At 43.7% G+C, this 18,974-nt stretch overlaps 1 protein-coding gene across 1 annotated transcript in view; it reads left to right on the top strand.

Moving 5' to 3' along the window:
• ERN1 (endoplasmic reticulum to nucleus signaling 1) overlaps positions 1 to 17,631 on the top strand; it is a gene marked incomplete at its 5' end in the record, with an annotated part of 23,122 nt that extends 5,491 nt beyond the window's left edge. The window contains 20 exons of the mRNA XM_005425747.3: positions 2,968 to 3,001; positions 3,953 to 4,025; positions 4,690 to 4,762; positions 5,872 to 5,994; positions 6,600 to 6,701; positions 7,122 to 7,383; positions 7,978 to 8,056; positions 8,758 to 8,920; positions 9,732 to 9,850; positions 10,175 to 10,366; positions 10,948 to 11,203; positions 11,885 to 11,975; positions 12,296 to 12,485; positions 12,983 to 13,082; positions 13,516 to 13,715; positions 13,949 to 14,096; positions 14,538 to 14,665; positions 15,206 to 15,329; positions 15,573 to 15,640; positions 15,851 to 17,631. Coding sequence (XP_005425804.2) covers positions 2,968 to 3,001; positions 3,953 to 4,025; positions 4,690 to 4,762; positions 5,872 to 5,994; positions 6,600 to 6,701; positions 7,122 to 7,383; positions 7,978 to 8,056; positions 8,758 to 8,920; positions 9,732 to 9,850; positions 10,175 to 10,366; positions 10,948 to 11,203; positions 11,885 to 11,975; positions 12,296 to 12,485; positions 12,983 to 13,082; positions 13,516 to 13,715; positions 13,949 to 14,096; positions 14,538 to 14,665; positions 15,206 to 15,329; positions 15,573 to 15,640; positions 15,851 to 16,057 — 2,732 coding nt within the window. The remainder of the gene's footprint in view (positions 1 to 2,967; positions 3,002 to 3,952; positions 4,026 to 4,689; positions 4,763 to 5,871; positions 5,995 to 6,599; positions 6,702 to 7,121; positions 7,384 to 7,977; positions 8,057 to 8,757; positions 8,921 to 9,731; positions 9,851 to 10,174; positions 10,367 to 10,947; positions 11,204 to 11,884; positions 11,976 to 12,295; positions 12,486 to 12,982; positions 13,083 to 13,515; positions 13,716 to 13,948; positions 14,097 to 14,537; positions 14,666 to 15,205; positions 15,330 to 15,572; positions 15,641 to 15,850) is intronic.
• Between the last annotated feature and the right edge of the window lie 1,343 nt (positions 17,632 to 18,974).

Genomic DNA, 18,974 nt, shown 5'->3' with positions numbered 1-18,974 from the left:
TTGTCATAAATTCTTAATTTGTTCTATCTACCACTTTTTTATCATTGCTCATAAATCAAGTTTCAGTTACTAAAAAATCAAGTAAAAGCAGGATTTTTTTCATTTCTGATGAAGAACATGATGTTGAAGACATGGTACTAAAGAGAAGTTCAAGGACTTTCATGACAATGATGCTTCTGTACACACTGAATAGCTTGGGATTTGCCATGAGAATCCTTCATGTCATCTGATAAGCAGCAGTGCTTCAGAAAAACACTGCAAAACACAGAGACATTCATGAGACTTCTGGCATTGTTTATTAAAGTGTAGAAGACATTGATTGATAACATTGGAAACTGTTTTAAGTGACATTTTCCCAACAGCTTTCAGAAATACAAGCTGAGGGATAAAAGCTCAATGCAAGTAATCATTGCACATAGATATGTGTGTGTGTGTCCTTTCACTGCCGTGGTACTGTGTGGGCAATAAAACCATGCAAAAATTCTCAGATCTTTAACTGGAGCGGAGGGGAGTGCTTTATTTTGGTTGATAAAAATAGATTGCCCAGTCTTAGAAAATTAAGTAAAACAAGCTATTAGCCCGGAAATGTTTTGCTGAATTACTACTCTCCACTGTATTTTCCAGAGAGAGAGGGAGCTCAAGGGAAGCATTACTAACCAGGCTCTCCTGCAAATGTCAAGGACAAACCAGGATCAGTTGCTAGAAGACATAATCTGCCTTTGAAATTTCCTGTAATTTTGTTCATGTTTTCCTGAGCAGTGTTTGAAAAGCCCCTGAAATACTGAGATATTTGAGGCAATCCCAGTCTGTGTTGGTCTGCTGAGGTGTCCTGCCCCTAACAGTGCAGTTAGCAAAGTTGGAGATTGATTCAGATTGTAGTAGTTTTACACTGTAATTTCATCTAAGAACTTCACACCACCATTTAATTCAGAGAAGAAATAGTACTCTAATTAAAATTAAAAGTTTCTGAAGATTATTCTGACAATAAACTATTTATGTTAGTTAGTCTTATCTTTAGCCCAGGTTGACTAGAAGGTGATTTTACAGAATATCTGCATTGTTAAAAATGAAACAATAAATATGCAGTCACTTCAAAAAGAAGTTGTGCAGCTTTGTTACTCCTAGTGATCATTTGAGGGCATTTTTAGGAATAGGAAAGAGTTGCCCCAGTGCTGCTGATGAAGCTGCTGTTGTCTCACAATAGGTACTGGCACCACAGGTGAGAGTTTATTTTCTTACCATGTAAGACACTCTGTGTAATCAGTTCTTCAAGAGACTTGCAAAGTTAATTTGGCTTTTGCCTTTAGCAATGCTTGTAGTGTTTGCATTAAATCTTACTTAACTGAGCCAGGTGTTGCTTGTTCTGATTCATGATGCTGTTTCTTTCACAAAACTTAGCATTCCCTTCCCATGAAGCATTTGTGATTACAAAACCTCTTGCCTTTGGTCTTTAATGACTCTCTTCTTTTAGGTCATTTCACCCAGATTTAGGGATACCCTAAGTCCATAAACTTGGTCTCAGTTTGCCTTTAGTAGTTCAACCCAGCAGCTCAGCTCAAGTCAATCCACTGTCTATGATAGGCAAAAATTGCTTTTCTCTTGCTTTTCCCTAAGGATGGAGAACTGATGATGTAAGTCACCATGTGTTGTATTAGGTATTATAAAACTTGTGGAATAATTGAAGCAAACACTGAGAAATAATTGACATATAATCAATGAGAGGGCCGTCCCTCCCAACATATCCTGAAACCAGTTTCTTCACACAAAAGATAGAAATTAATTGCTTGATGTAGTTAATGCAATAAAAGGTCTGACTAAGCAGCCTGGTCTGTAGAGATAGATACAGAAGATGAGTCACTAAGATCCTTTGTCTCAATGTTAATTATTCTTATGGCCTTTGATGTGTGTTTGGGTTCTCAATGAATTAAATGGAGTTTATTTTGACACCTTTGGGATTGTATCCTGGAACATTTTTTAGGCTCAAAGAGAAAAAAATGACATGAAGTTATATACTGAACAAAGCTGCTCTGAGTGTTTACTGTTGTAAGAAGAAATCGATGAAATAAAGATAACTGTACTGTTATCCTCATATCCTGCTTTCTTTCTGTCTCTAGCATAAGTGTTCTTCTTTGGTGGCTGTTGCTTTCAGCTCTGTTGCAGCCAGGGATCTGCTTGGGTGGGGGTTTATGATTTTTTAATCCATGTAAAACCAGGTCATCCTTGCAGGCCATTGCCATCAAACCCAGCTCTGGTGTGGTGCCATGCCCTGCAGAGTGGTACAGACTCTGTAAGCCCTGGGTACTGAGCCCTGAATTTCCTGTTCTTGTCCTGCTTAGCTCTGCAGATACCCCAGTACACTCAGGCTTCCCAGAACCTGTGCCAGTTTCCCAGCCAAAGGCTGTCAAAACATCAGTGTTTTTGTTCTCATTTCCTTCCTGTTGCATCATGATGTTTGCATGGAGACAGAAGAGGTGAACAACAGAGTTTGCTTGGTCATTTTTCATCCTCTTACTCAGACTCATTCCAGTGTTTGATTTTCCCTGTGGAAGTGGAGATACTTAGAGGATTGCATCCTCTTGGCTTCTGAGGTATTTTCTGCCAGTATACCCATTAATAAACACATTTGTCTTGGAAATTGTAGAGTATGTCTTATAAATCAAGATACTTCTATGGTGTTGGCATCAGGAGTGAAAATCCTGTGATTCAGGATTTTGTAAGCTCTCAGTAATTTTGAGGTATTTAGTGTTGGTAAAACTGAACAAAGGACTTTGAAAGACTTTCCCAAGTGCTTTGTAGTTTCCCATTTTATGAAGCAAGTTCCAGGAACAAGAGGAGGCTGCTGAGAGTTTACTTTGAACTGGGCATCAGCCTGAGCAAGATGTTGCAGGCCTGGCTTGATCCTGTATCTGGTGAGTTCAAGGGATTCAATTGCCAGTATTTTGACTTTTTCTTTTTCTGTGTGTGCAGATCCTGTCCTCCAGGTGCCGATCCATGTGGAAGAGTAAGTCTGTTTCCTTTGTCTCATTTACAGCTTGTTCGATTTTCACTGACATCTTAAAATTTGGTTTAATTTTAACCAAATCCATCTGTGTTCTAGACAAGCTGCACACCTTGCAGAATGCCATTTAAGGTGGTATGGGGAACAGATAAAAGGATAGAATTAGCTACATATAATAGCTGAGAAGAAACATCCTGTCTGCAGCCTGTTCTCTGGAGCCCTTGCTGGGTTTGGACATCAGGGCTGTGAACTGTGCCAGGGGTGGCAGGTGGGAAGTGACAGAGCCAGGACTGATTCTGGGTTCTGTACTTGTCCCCCTCAAACAGAGACTAAAACAAGTGAAATACGGGAAACTACAACCACCACCACAACCAGAATCTGCAAATGACCTCCTCAACCTGTAAATTCAGATTGCTCCCTGCAGCAACCTCACATTTAGCTAATAAATTTGGGGCTTGAACTTTGTCTCTGAAGTCAGTGGTGACATCCTTTCTTTTTTTGATCATAGAACCATAGACACTAGGGTCTGAGTTTGTTTGGGGGTCTTTGTGTAGTTTGGGTGGAGGGATCCCTTTACCTCTCAAATTTACTTAATTCTGGAAACTCTTTTATTGTTTCCTGCCTTCCTTATGCTCTCTGGTTTTGTTTATTTGTTTAGGTTTGTTCTAAATCTGTGTCATTTTAAGAGCTTGTAGGTTTAGTTTAAAAGCTTTCACCCGAGTCATTGCCTGCCACATTTGGATCTTTGTGCATTCAAATACATTAGTGGTCTTATGTTTTATCAGTTCTGAAACTTCCTTATATTTTTTAATTTTCCCAGTAAATAAATTAAACTTCAAAAAATTCAATGTCAGATGAACTTCTCTGTAAAGCCAGCAGTGGCCACAGTTTTTTTCCTGCTTTCTGAGAAGCACAGTACATTTTTATCATGCTCAAATCCTGCTTAAATCCTAGGCCAGCATTTCTTCCAGACCCAAATGATGGCAGTTTGTACACACTTGGTGGCAAGAACAGTGAAGGCTTGACTGTAAGTATATTTTTAAATTCTCTCCTAAAAAATGCCTCAGTCAACCTCATGCCTTTGCAGAAGGAAAACATACTTTTACTTTGTTAGAGCAGAATGTTGCCACCTTGTGATTGCCAGGAAGTGATTTCTACTTGAAAATATCAACACCACGTCTTGTCCCCATGTACGAATTTTCTGTAACTTGCTAAAATAATGATAATTCCAATTAAAATTTATGTTTTGTTATCCAAATTCTGAATAATCTCAGTGTGATTTGATAGGAAGGTATATCCAAAATAACACCAGTCAGATGTGTCACTCTTCCCAAACACATTTTTAAAACCATCTGCCAGAAGCAGATTAATAAATGCTCTGTGCTAACCCCTTTAGAAGATCTTTATAGGATTTAGTAAGCAAACAAAAATGCTGAACCTTTCAAATTAGTCACCAATCTATGTAGGCCACAGCCTCTGCTTAATGCTTGACTTTCATTTTTAAACTTTGGCGTGATACTCAGATAAAATGTTTGGCTTACTGCAAAAACGTTTTCCTCAGCTGCTATGATTTCCCTTAGGAACTTGGGCATTGTTAAATATTTTAGTATTTACTCTGGCTGAGTTCTCAGCTATTATAATAATAGAAATAACCAATGCAATTATTGCTTGTTTGTTTGTTTTTCCCCTAGAAACTTCCATTTACTATCCCAGAGCTGGTGCAGGCATCTCCCTGTCGCAGTTCTGATGGGATCCTGTACATGGGTGAGCTCAAATTTTATCTCCTTTAGATTGCAAGATGTTCAGCAACTACAAAATGTAGATACTCCCAGACAGACTGAAGGAAATAGGCCTTATTTTGGGTATTAATTATGATTTTTCATAAATCTTTCTGATAACAGAAAATCTGATTAATACAGAATGCAGTTCCTGTGTGATGATTAAAACCAACTGGTTTTCCTGAAGGAGTAAATACCTTTTCTTAGCAGTGAGATGTCTCTATGGGGATTTTTTGTTTCTTGAGATGCAGTCTCTCAACAAAATATGACTTCTACTTAAAATCTTCTTATGATTATATATGTCATTGACTGTCTGATAGTTAGGATAAAATTAGCAATCCCATTGCACCACAGTTAGACATCCTCCACTGTCTGACATACAGTCAGTTCATTTACAGTACAAATAATAAATATGTTGCTCACTGTCCTGACTCATTTTAACTGCAGATGGATTTGGGAGGAGAAAAGGAGAAGAAAGGATAGTTATTACTTATCACAACAGTAAAATATGTGAAGATCAGAGCGAGGTTAGTTTCTAAATCTCCTGAAGGGCCAATGCTCCTCCTGGTTCTGCACTTCAAGTCTTGCCAGTAAATGAGAGAAAAATGTTTATTTGAAGCTTCTAAATACAACATACATGTATTAACTTCAAAGAATCTCTTAAAGCCATGGCTTACATAGTATTGAGTTGGATGTTTGGATTACAATCCTTAAGCGATTTGTAAGGTGTAGACTCTCACTTTTTTTTCCCACCTCCTGTCTTTCACCATGAGCACTTCAGTCTCCTCATCTGAGAACTCCTGGGATCTGCTGCACCCAGAGTTCTGTTAGATTTTATGTGTGAAAAAATCATTCAGCCAATAGTATTTATTCTTCTAAATATTGTATTTGGGTTTGGGGTTTGTGGTCAGTATTTGGGATTGGCCAGTAGTGCTAAATGACAAACCTAAGCCTGGCTGTGAAAAACTGTTTTATTAAAAATTCTTTATTTGTGCTAAGTCCACGAGTCTACAAAAGAAAAAAGAAGACTGGAAAGCTGAATGAAAGTGCAGTTTTTCCAACTGAATGGTAATGTGACTTCAATTATGATTTCAGGTAAAAAGCAGGATATTTGGTACGTGGTTGACCTCATGACTGGGGAGAAACAGCAGACCTTGACTTCCTCTTTTGCAGAAAGTCTTTGCCCATCAACATCACTCCTGTATCTTGGGAGAACAGGTCATATGCTTTTTTTTACTGTAGTTTAAAAGAAAATTCTGATTTTTAAAGTTTAGGCTCATAACAAATGACCCTGTGGTCAGTTCAGGTTTTCAAGTTTATTTCTTGGAAAAACTTCTGTGAACTATGATTTTAGACTGTACACAGAACAATTATTAACTTTAGCAGCAGAGAGATAATGTTTTTTAAACTTTGGCAGTACGTCCATTATTCTTTTTGTTGACAAGGTGGCATTTGTATTGTAATTAATGGTGTATTCCAGTACCAGCTGTGAACTGTTTGTTCTGTAACATACAGCTTTTAAAAAACTGTTTAAAGATGGAAATAGAGCAGATCCACTGACATCACAAGTGCAGTGAGCTAAATGTTTGGTAAAGTTAGACCAACACCATGGAGGTGCTGCCTAGAAACAGGAATAAGTGTTACAGACTTGTTCTTTAACCTCTCTATCAGTGTGTCCCTTTAAGTGGGATGGTGTTGGGAAAAAAGGAACTGCTGGCAGCAGTGAGTGCTGTGTGGTGTTTGAGGAGTGTCTCAGATTTGAGAAGATTGATTCTATTCTCTCATAGGTTTTTTTGCTTCACAGACTGTATATCTTTTAACAGAGTACACGATCACAATGTATGACACCAAAAAGAAGGAGCTGCGATGGAATGCCACCTATTTTGATTATGCAGCTACTTTGCCTGATGAAGACATAAAATACAGTAAGAATTTAATTGCTGTCTCCCTCCTGCAATGCAGTTTTGTGTATAGGCAAAAATATTCTGATTTTTTGTGTGGTGCATGTACTTCTGCCCATTTTTATCCATCACATACTGCAATATCTAAAACCTGTTAGGTAGCTTCAAGTAAATTGAGTCCAGCAGGGAGCAGCTCTTGAAGGTGTGATCCTTTAAAATCAGTGAGAAATGGCAGGAGAGGCAGCAACTCTGAACTCTGGTGCACAACCTGCTTGCAATGCTCCTGAATGGCAGCTGGACTTGTGCCTGCCCAGTTCTGGCCAAGGCTTTGCTGCTCAGCTGCTGTGCAGTGAAAGGTGTGGTGGTGACTGCAGTCCAGAGCTGTTCCTGTGCATTGTTAAAGCTACAGAATCCAGGGAAGCTCCACACGTTTGTGCATTGCAGAAATGTCCCACTTTGTGTCCAACGGGGACGGGCTGGTGGTGACCGTGGACAGCGAGTCCGGGGACGTGCTGTGGATCCAGAATTACGCGTCCCCCGTGGTGGCTTTTTACATCTGGCAGCGAGAGGGGCTGAGGAAAGTCCTGCACACCAACGTGGGCATCGAGACCCTGCGCTACCTGACCTTCATGTCCGGGGAGGTTGGACACATCACCAAGTGGAAATATCCCTTCCCTAAGGAAACAGAGACCAAGAGCAAACTAACGTGAGCCTGAGATTCTGCTCTTCTCACTGTCCATTTGACAGCTTTGTCATTAAACAGAACAGTTAAGTGTTGTGCTACAAGTTGCAACGTGGTGAAAAGAATGCATAAAAGCATTTCTAGTTCTCCAGGTGTTCTTTTATATAATATTTGATCATTTAGTCTGTAAGGTCAGAGACGAAACCAAAAACTTTATAAACTTAGGAAGTGTATATTCCTAAGTTTTATCAGATGTTCTATGTTGAATAGTTTCTCACACTGAGGAATTAAATTGGTTTTCCTAATGTGAAGCCTTTCACACTATAAAAATGATGCATAGCCATTTATTGAAAAATGCAGAAATAGCACACGAGTTATGTCAAATGAGTGAGTGATGGTGCTGTGAATAATGAACTGACAATGCTTTCATAATTAAACAAATAGCTTCATAGTACAGCAGTACTTCAAATAATTTTACAGATTAAGGCTTTTCAAGATGCAAATACTGATGATTTGGGAAGCTCCTGCGTTGGTTCTGCAGGGTTGTGTTGCCCAGGTTTTAGCTGAGATGTTAACACATCCATTTGCCTGCTGCTAACAGTGACTGTGTTTCTGCAGCCCAACCCTGTACGTAGGGAAATACTCCACGAGTTTGTACGCGTCGCCCTCCATGGTGCACGAGGGAGTCACTGTTGTGGTGAGTGGGGAGCTGCCGGGTGGGAAGGTGCCTTTCTGAAATGAGTGCTTTCCTGGGCTGGGAAGAAAGCTGGAAATGGAATTGTGCATAAACTTATATTAAATTGAAATAGAAAATAAAACACTGTACATCTACAGAAATTTGAGGATTTTGAGATTTTTATCAACAAATGCTTAGAAAATTAAGTGTTTCCTGAAACAATTAACAACCATAGAATACATGACCATACTTTCAGGATCATTTCCAATGCTGCAAAGAAGTAACTGCACATCCCCAGGAACTGGGCCAGGCAGGCTCAGCAGGAGCAGACCTGAGGTTACTGCTATTGTTGGTGCGTTGTAGTTCATGTTAAAATTGCTGGTTTGTTCATCAGAGAAACTCCCCACAGACAGGAAACTGCATCATAGTTCTGTTTTGCTCATTGTGGCTGCCAGGTAGGCAATACAGATCCTGTTTAACTGTAGGGGAAAGCAAAAAAAGAGTAATCTCATCTCCCAGGCAGCATGTCCCTGAAAAGGTCCAATGTGCAAGGTTGTGGCAGCAGCTGCTGAGGGCGTAATGGCCGTGTTTACTCACAGTGACTTTGCTGCCAGTAATCTTTGCTTGCCCACCCATTTTGACCTCCAGATTTTAAATTTTGTTGACTATTTAAATATTCTAAGGTCACAGTAACAGTGATTGTAACACGGATCTCTCTGCAGCCCCGTGGCAGCGCCATTCCCTTGCTGGAGGGTCCAAAAACAGAAGGAGTCACCATTGAAGACAACGGCGAGTGCGTGATCACGCCCAGCACCGATGTCAAGTTTTCAGGCAGGCTGAAGGAAAAGCACAAGCTCAACTACTGGAATGACTGGCTGCTGATAGGTGTGGGAGGCCCTGCCTGGCCATAATTACTGAATTCTAGGAATAGAGTCTAATTTATCTTCATTTACATATAAAATAATGTGTTATATATCCGCCTGCCTTCTGTTTTTCGCAAGGATCCTGCCTTATACTGTGACGAGGTGAAGGGCTCCATGTATGGAAAGTGATTTATTGCTTATTTGCCCCCTCCTCGGAGAGGGGTATAGTAATTTATTCTTTACTGTAAATACTGTATTTGGGTCCGTTTGGATTTTTTTATTGTGCATGTTGTTACCTTAATTCTCATCATATGGATCGGACAGTCATGTTTTCTCCATTTTGTAAATGGATTAAAACACAGAGGCTGAAGATAATGTTTATTTCTTGTCAGCCTGTCCTGTGTGTCCCAAGTCTCTGAATTTTGTAATCCTTTCAGTGCATTTATAATTTTGCTTCAAAAATGAGGAACTGTCTGAGGTTCAGTTTTAAGTGATGACTGGTGATAACTGACTGATGTATGTGACAGGAGCTCTGGGGCAGGGACAGTGTGCAACTTTCAGCTTTTTAAAGTGCCATCTTTCTCTTCCCATGATCCCTTTCCTTGCTAATACCCTCTCTCCTGCATGTCAGGCAGTTCCCTGCAGAAGTTCGTGTTCCCCTGCAGCTCTCAGTGACCTCTGCCCTCCATTTTCCCTCTCCTTTCTCTTTCCTGCTCTATATATGAGCATCATGTTTTGTGATGTTCTCACTCTTCAGCAAAGATGCTGCAATCAAGTATATCTTTCCTAAAAAAGAACAACTTTCTGTTTCAACAAATGTGTTTTATTTAAAGGGCACCATGAAACACCATTGTCTGCCCCCACAAAGATCCTGGAGAAATTCCCAAGCAACTTACCAAAGAGGCCTGAAAATGTGATTCCAGCTGACTCTGAGAAAGCCACTTTTGAAGAGGTTTGTGATGAGAATAATTCTCTTACTGCATGAGAGAAGAATATAAAGGAGTGGAAGATGGGAAAGGATACAGGAGGAAAATGCATGGAATTACTTCCCATTTTTTGTGTCAGATGTTCATGTACTTATCACGTAGAATCACTGGTATGAGGAAGTGTCATTCCTTGTTTCAGAGTTAAGGCTTTCTGCAGCATTTTTTTCCCCACATGCAAACTTTGACTTTGGTAGGTTTAGAAATGACTAAAAATGATGCAGCAGAAAGGTGGCCAGGCATGCCTCATTACCCACAGAGATACTGAGCTAACAGAGCTTTTTTTGCCTCAGGTCATTGACATTGTTGAAGGTTCCTCAACAGAAGGGCCTCCAGCTGCTCCAAAGGAGATGGAGGAGACTCCTGCTCGGCCCATCCTGCGGCCAGAGGCTCCAGTGGACTCCATGCTGAAGGACATGGCCACGATCATCCTCAGCACTTTCCTGCTTGTGGGCTGGGTGGCTTTTATCATCACCTACCCAATGGTAATGCTGACCTGGCTTGATGTACTTGTGAGTGTTGGTGGCATCAGGAATGTTGTATAGCCCAGAAATTATACAGGAGTTAGTGACACACTCCAGGGATATTTCCCTCTTCACAGATGTGCACTGGGGAGCAAAGGCACAAGTTTGACTTAACAGGGATTTCTCTGGCCATATGTGCCAGCTCTAGAGAGGTTTTGTTTTCCATCCACCAGTTGTGGTTCTTGTAGGTACTACTCTTTTTGGACATGATCACAGCACTATTGGCTTTGCTCCTCTCCTCCTCACCTGAAACCACCATCAGGTTTTCCAGGTTTTGAACCAAAGCCTTTATCTTTCTGTGGTTTAAAGACTCCTGGTCAACCTAGTAACAGCTTTTTTAACCAAGCCATGTGATTTCTCATCTTGGCAATGGAAGTCCAGAATGAAATAGAAATTGTGAGTCAACGTTCCCCAGCCTGTGTGGTTGGCAGGGACAGGGCAGGAGAGTTTGGCTCCCACCTTTTAGGAGTCGCTCCCCAGAAGCTGTAGAGTTCCCTTGTGTGACCTGAGTGCCAAATCTTCACTGAGGTCCTTTCTCACAGAGTGTCCACCAGCAGCAGCAGAGGCAGCATCAGCTGGAAGAGAAGATCCAGCTCTTGCAGCAGCAGAAGCTGCCCTTTGGTGCTCCCGGTGAGCTCCCGCCCGAGGCAGATTTCCTGGACACGTCGTACGGCCGGACGGAGAGCTCAGCTGCCAGCACCCCAAACCTGTCCCCCCGAGCTTCAAACCACTCTGCCTACTCCAACATCTCCACATCTGATGCTGGGAGCTGCCTCTCCACTGAGCAAGAAGAGGGAGGTAAAGTTGACTCAGTGTGGTTTATTGTGTTTCTATTCCCCAGTCTGTGTGATGGTACAGTACAACAGTTATTGATGATACTTCATAGCTCAGCAAGATGAAAAGAACCATTCAGGCTGGGCCCTGCACCTCAGCAGGATTGTTGCTTTACAGTAACAGCCAGCTGTGGGCTTGTGCTGCCCAGGGCAGTGTGTTCCTGTCACTTGCAGCCATTCCAGGGAGATACTCATTTAAATAAAAACACATATTAAGATGATTAACTGGACTCAAGAAATGGGGATTAGGCAGCACAACCTGCCTGCCTACTCTTCCTGTGCACTCATTGCCCCTTCAAAGGCTACTAAACCCACTTCCATGACTGTCAGCCAGCATTTCCTAAATGCAACATCAACTTTTAGAAAAAGTTTGGCTGCTGAGAACCACTCATTTCTCACAGTCATGAGCCATAAGGTATGTGTAAATGTGTTTTGATTCTTGATGTTGGCTCATTGGGTCACCACAGTCTATTTGCCTACTCAGAATAAGTACCAACGTGGACATGTTCATTTCTTTTGATCATATGTGTCTTAAATTTGAACATGAGCTAAAAGACTTTTGCAGACTGACCCCAAAGTCTGTGCAGTTGTAAAAGGCTGCCTTGCCCCATCCTAAACCAGTGCTTGTTTTTCTTTTCTTGTTCAGATGAAGAAGCAAACCGAGTAGTTGTTGGCAAGATTTCGTTTAACCCTAAAGATGTACTGGGACATGGTGCTGAAGGGACAATTGTTTACAGGTAGAAAAGAATGTGTGCATTAAACAGACCAATGTTGTGTTTGAATTAGGTCCTTTTAATTTGTTTTTTTAAAAAAGCCCTCACATCTACTATGAACAGAAATGAAACTTTTTGCATGTGTCTGGAATACTTTCATGCATTTTCTTCACCAGCAGAAACTACTTTCCTTCGCTAAGAAGTGTTTATGGGCCAAAGGCACCTGTTTCCAGCACAGGAAATGCTTTCATTGGCCTCTACAATGGCTTCTGTTGTCACGTTTTCTGAACATGCTGTGGCTCCAGAGTGTGAAGGGTTGTTGTGCCTTCCCTCCCTGGCTGCAGGGGCTCCTTTGACAACCGTGATGTGGCAGTGAAGAGGATTCTCCCCGAGTGCTTCAGCTTCGCAGACCGGGAGGTGCAGCTGCTGCGCGAGTCCGACGAGCACCCGAACGTGATCCGCTACTTCTGCACGGAGCGGGACCGGCAGTTCCAGTACATCGCCATCGAGCTCTGCGCTGCCACCCTGCAGGAGGTGACCCACGGGCCTGGGAGCATCTTCTCCCTGCAAGGCCTTCACTTTCCTTGGGCTTCAGTTGCTGAAGTGCCTGACACAGGGGATGTTCCATTTACTCCCAATGTCACCTCTGTGACAATGTCATGCTCCTAGAACAGGGCTGTTTCCAAACCTGTAGAAAGACATCCCTAACCCTGGACTGATTTATGGAGAGAAGCTAGAGAAGCTGTTGTCCTTTGATTTTTAACTTCTTGTGAAGGACTCCCTTCTAGTCATCCTCCCCCTCCTACCATGCAGACTTCGAAGACTGTTCTTCTTTCTGGAGTACAGTGCTATACAGAATTCTAGCTCTGAATAAGACTTTAGAGATCATCACCTTCAGCCAAAAAAAAGCTCTTTGCTGTGTGTTACCAGCTAGCACAATTTATCCATTTTAGTGGGTGAAGTGCATGGATTTGTTATTTATGCAGCTTCTAAGCAGTGCTGTGGCTGACTCTCCTGGTTCTCTGTTGCAGTATGTTGAGCAGAAGGCCTTCAGTCACCATGGCTTACAACCCATCACTCTCCTGCAGCAGACAACGTCTGGGCTGGCTTACCTGCACTCCCTGAATATTGGTAAGAACACCTCTCCTTTCAGGACTGGATGGAGAACTACCTTTTCTTAGCTGTAAAGTAAACTGGTCTGGTACTGTTCATCTGGCCTATAGGAAGGCGACCCTTCCTATGGCAGGGGAGTTGGAATGAGATGATCTTTGATGTCCCTTTGGACCCAAACCATTCTGTGGTTCTATGATTTGACACCGACCTTGTCCCTGCAACATTCTGCAGCCCTGGAGTACTAAACCAACTCCTTACTGTTGGTGCAGGGTGCTGAAGTTTTTAAATAGGAGTTGTATGAAACATGGTGGAATGAAAAAAAATGAAATTACCAATGAAAATCATTTGACTTTGGTTTCATGAATGGTGGTTCAGCCTTGTGAAAGGTCCACTTAAAAATTTACAAAGATTGTTGGGACTGCCTGAGTGGACAAGTGGGTGTTTGTAACAGTCCACAGGGACCTGAAGCCCCACAACATCCTCATCTCGATGCCCAACGCTCACGGGAAAGTCAAGGCCATGATTTCAGACTTTGGGCTGTGCAAGAAGCTGGCAGTGGGCAGGCACAGCTTCAGCCGCCGCTCGGGCGTGCCGGGCACTGAAGGCTGGATCGCCCCAGAAATGCTGAGTGAAGACTGCAAAGAGAACCCTGTAAGTCCCTGCAAAGAGAACCCTGCAAGTGCTCACCCTTCCCAGGCTGCCCAGCACCAGGCCAGACCCTAAAATAGGCAGCACCTGGTGCCTGGGCCTCCAGGCTGCCTTGCAGCTCAAATCTGTGAGTCAGAAAATTTCCTTCTGCTCTCAGATGCAAAATAACCACCCTGTGAGAATCAGAGCTTGCAGGGGCAAAGATGTCAGTGCTAGTGAAGGCTGTTTCTTTGCAGACATACACTGTGGACATCTTTTCAGCTGGCTGTGTCTTCTATTACGTGGTGTCTGAAGGTGGCCATCCCTTTGGCAAATCCCTGCAGCGGCAAGCCAACATCCTGCTGGGAGCATACAGCCTGGAGGCTCTGGAGGCAGGGAGGCACGGTAAGGACTGCGCTGCAGGGATCACTGAGGGCCCAGGCTGCTAAACACCAGCACCAGTGACAGGCCAAGGCCCACAGTGACTCCCAGCCTGGCAGAGAGGAAAGCTGTACTCCTCAAATCCTCCTGAAGTAAAGGGCCTACAGTTCTTGGAGTTAGTGCCCCAGGGCAACTCTGTAGTCTTGACTGTGAAGTTATTTCCTATTTAAAGAAAGAGGGAGATGAACTTGGATATTCTTAGTCTTTGATAGTCTTTCTGTTGGCTGCCCAGCACTTCTGTGAGGGCAGCACTTGGACTAGCAAGACAGGAGGAAGTAGAGACCATAATGAATTTCTGAAGTACAAAATATTATAAAATTACAAATTTTACATTTTACTACAGCCTAAAAATGTAGAGAAAATGAAACAAAAGAAGTAAATTTCCTTACACACTCTTCCTTGCAGAAGACATTGTTGCTCGTGATTTAATAGAGCAGATGATAAACATGGACCCTCAGAAACGGCCATCTGCCAGCTGTGTGCTCAAACACCCCTTCTTTTGGAGTCTAGAAAAACAGCTCCAGTTCTTTCAGGTTTGTGATGACCTTTTCTCTCCTCTCACTTCTCAGGGCTTTTTCAGGTCTTGAATTCAGTCTCTCTTTTGTGCCTGAGGTCACAGAATCCACAGCCTTACTGAGAGGAGTGAGGCAGCCCAGTTGTAAAACATGGGTGGAGCTCCTAAGCAATTGGCTTAGTCTTACAGCAGATCTTTCAGAGGGGGCCAGAGCTGATGGTACCAAGGTCAGTTGGTGGGAGAAGCAGTACCCACAGAGAACATGGCCAGGAGGGTTTTCAAGAACAGGAGTGAACAAGCACTGAATCCTGATGTGGGGTGGGAAATGGCTGAGGGCTTGAGAGCCTTTCCAGCATTATCTTCTCCTCTGTGCTAAAAAGGCTTTGGAAGAGGGTGAAACAAATCTCAGAAACTTCTGTATCCTATTCCCAAGTGCTGTCATGGAATGGAATTCTAACTTTACTACCAGGACAGGCTGTAATGGGCCAGAAGCAGCAATTTGAAAATATTGGGAAAAACTTGGAAATAAAACTAGAAATAATCTGAAGGTCTCTTCCAGGATGTTAGTGACCGGATAGAGAAAGAATCTTTAGATGGTCCAATAGTCAAGCAGTTAGAAAGAGGTGGAAGAGAAGTGGTGAAAATGGACTGGAGAGAGCACATCACTGTTCCTCTTCAGACAGGTAAGGGACAGCACTTTGACAGAGTGGGAATTACCTGCTGTTCCCAGTTTGCTGGGACAGGAAAGTAAGGCTAACACTGTCTCAGTTTTGGCACATCACTGTTACTTGCCAGTAAAATGTTTCTTCAAATGGAAGTACGTGTTTATGTACTGAAACACACCTACAAGGATCTGTGGCTGCAGACGTACACCCCAGCACCTAAAACTGCATCACAACACTCAAAACAATTTGTTTCTCTTGCAGATCTTCGAAAATTCAGATCCTATAAAGGTGGCTCCGTCAGGGACCTTCTGAGGGCCATGAGAAATAAGGTAAAGGAGTCATTTCCTCGTGCACTCTGGCTTCCTGCCTCTGGCTGCTGTTGTTGCCAGCCTGCATCAGACCCTGATTTAGGTATTGAGCTCCTTTACAAGAGCCCAGTAGGAGGTTACTGTGTTCAGGAACGCCAACAGCTCTGTTCACAAGAGGCTTCTGAATGAACCCTCTGACTGAGCTTTTCCCTCTTCTGTTTTCCTCCACAGAAGCACCATTACAGGGAACTGCCTCCCGAAGTGCAGGAGACCCTGGGCTCCATCCCAGATGATTTTGTGTGTTACTTCACAGCTCGTTTCCCTCGCCTGCTCCTGCACACCTACCATGCTATGCACATCTGCTGCCAAGAAAGACTCTTCCAGCATTACTATGCTGAGGACTCTGCAGAGCTGAGCCTTACAGGAGACACAGTTTGAGAGGAGAGGGATGGAGCTTTCTTCTCTGGAACCAACATTCCAAGCACAGGCCTACCCTTAGCAGGGAAAAGTGGGATCAAAGAGCTGAATTCTCTCTCTGTGAGGAAACCAATCTTCCAAAAAGTGCCTTGTACGTGTGGCTGTGCTGGATCAGGAGATGGTGAAGCTCAGGGCGCGAGTGGCAAAGCGATGAACCGTGGTGATGGAGTTACTGACTCCAAGGCAGTTTTCAGGACTGTGGAAATGAAGAGCAAAAGCTGGATTTAACCATCACCCAATATCCCTGTACTGTATGTGATTTTGTAACAGATGTGTTTTACAACAACAACAAAAAAAAAATCAAATTCAGTGATTGAAATAATATAATTACTTGGGACTGGGAAGTGCAAAAGGAGCCCTTTGGTTGCAGCAAATTATCTGAACCTGCCATTGCACTGCTGCCACATTAGGCACACCCCAGTGATTGTAAAGGGAATCATTCATGATTATCCAACAAATGGTATGAAAGTGCCATTTCTGTTTAACCAGTACTACTCTGGAAAGTTAGTCCCTTATGCTTGAGCAGAAACAATTTTAAAAAATACGGACTTGAAACATCAATTCCAGGTTTTCCTACTCTGAAAATAAGCCTTGTTGTTTAATATGAAGCAGAACAGGTTTATTATTTGCAGAACAGGTTGAACAATCCTTGACTTAACTCCCAGTATGAGAACAGATCAAGTACCTGCAGCAAACACCAATGGCAGCTGGGGGCTGCCTGTGACTCATCAACTGCAAATGTCCCTCAAGGGCTAAGAAAAGGCCCCAGCCACAGAGCCGGGGTGAGATGAGTCCTGGGAAAAAGAGCTAAACAGGAGCCAAGAGGTGCTCAGAGCAGTGAAATCAGGGCAGTGTTTAAGGGGTGCCACAGAGCTGTAGAACCCCATTTCCTGTGTGTGTGGGCTGGTAATTCCATCCACAGCAGCCTGTGTGGTTAAAGGTGCAGTATTTCTTTACACTGGCCCTGAAGCTGTGACAAAGTGTCACGTGTGCTAGGATGAAGAAATGCTGAATTCTAATGTAACTGGGGTGTTCTTTTACAATATATTTATTTAATGTATTTATATTTATTTAATTTTTACTACAAAGTGGTATCAAATCCATGTGGTACAAGTATGAAGCATGCCAAATCAGTCTTAATCAGTTTTCTCTTTAATCATCAGATAACAACTGGAAGAGGAAAGTGATACTGCATCTTTCAATGGAATTAATTAAAGGAGAAATTAGAAAGTGAGAGTTTGTATGACTGTGCCATTGTGTCTTAAATAAATTATTGCTAGTAATACCCCATGTATGATGGGGTACGTACAGCTATTTTTCTGGAGGTACTTTACAGGATGTTTTTTTCCTACTTTTACAATGTGTGAGAGCAATTGACCTAAGATGCCAAACTGTGCAGGTTACATGTTCTAAAGCTTGAAAAAATAATGGTAATTTTACCTTGAAGGATTCAAAGCCTATTTCATATTTTTGTATTTCTCATGTAAAGGTCTTTTATAAATCTACTAAATAAAGACTCAGCTTAAAACCCCACAGCTTTGAGTGCCATTGTGTGGGCAGGGACCCCAGCAGGCCCCTGGTGCTGGCAGAGCTGTCAGAGCTGAGCAGGGCTGGGGCCAAGGCCTGCAGCAGCCGGGTCCTGCCGCCCTCGGGCAGGGACACGTGCCCGTTTTTGAGCCTGCTCAAACCATTTCCTGCCTGCTGACCCAACAGCGAGTGCAGGAGTTGTTCAGGTCGGGGGGAGCCTCCCTGAAGGCCCAAGAGCCTCGTTGGTTACTCTGACAGTCCCCAGGCACCAGCCCCCTCCAGCCTGGTGGCTGAGGCAGGTGTACAGCTGAGATAAAATGGCAACACTTTGTGTTGCTCTGTGATGAAGAAATACCCCTAAATAAACAGTTTTGGTGAAACTGAGCTGGTGACTGATGACGTGCTTTACAGGAAACTGAAAGCCACTAAGACAGTTCTGCTGCAGCCCAGCCTTCCTGGGCCCCAGTGGCACAGAAGGCTGGGCCGAGGAGCCTCTCCCAACCTCTCCACTGCTTGTTGAGGGGGCCTGGAGTGAGTAGGTAGCTCATATAGAGGGCAGTAAGCGAGATGGATCTGAAAGTTTAAAATACAAAACAGAGAAGAAATATATCCCACATCCATCCTGACACCTGTTTCTGGTGGGGCTAAGGCTATTGGATTTGTATCAGCAGCACCAATCAGCAGCAGCACTGCTGTGAAGTGGGTGGAGACTTGATAGCTCAAACCAGGAATGTTTGTCTAAAGGAGTTCCCCTGTTTTTATTTCAGGAAAAAAATTCAAGAGACGCGCAGGAGCTGCAGAACACCCACAGTGCTCAGACTGCTGCCGTGCAGAGCCTGGCACCACAGGTGTTGGAGCACCTTTCCTCCCTTCCTCCTCTGGAAACCTTTCCCCGCGGGCAGACCTCGCTGGGGACACTCGGCCACCGGCGGGCTCTGCAAGGTAAGCTCTCCGTGCGCTGCGCCCCGCGGGCTCATTCTCAGCAGGGCGGGTTACTTTACTGGACCGGGTTTAACGAAAAGTGAGCCTGTGCCTCCACTGCCGCCCGCCCAGCTCTGTGCCCCCGGCCCCCCCACGGGCTGGGAGCTGCTCGGCAGGACCCCGACTGCTCCTAGATCCAGGAGGGATCGGGGACCCGCGGGCCCCCTCCAGCCGTGCTGCCCCAGCCTTGCCCAGCTCTGCTCAGCCTCCGTTCCAGTTTCGATTCCCCGGCAAGGCTCTTTGTTTAGAAGCGCTTTCCTGACATCAGCTGTAACCGCGGGCTGGGGCGGAGAGACAAGGGCGGGACGGGATTCCACAGTACAAGCCCAGCCCTGGTACGCGGCCAAAGACACTGAAAGATCACCAGTTC

The sequence above is a fragment of the Geospiza fortis genome, unplaced genomic scaffold (genome assembly GCF_000277835.1).
Source record: "Geospiza fortis unplaced genomic scaffold, GeoFor_1.0 scaffold221, whole genome shotgun sequence".
Lineage (NCBI taxonomy): Eukaryota > Metazoa > Chordata > Aves > Passeriformes > Thraupidae > Geospiza > Geospiza fortis.
Note: the sequence above shows the minus strand (reverse complement) of the source record. Positions and strands in the feature narration are given on the sequence as shown.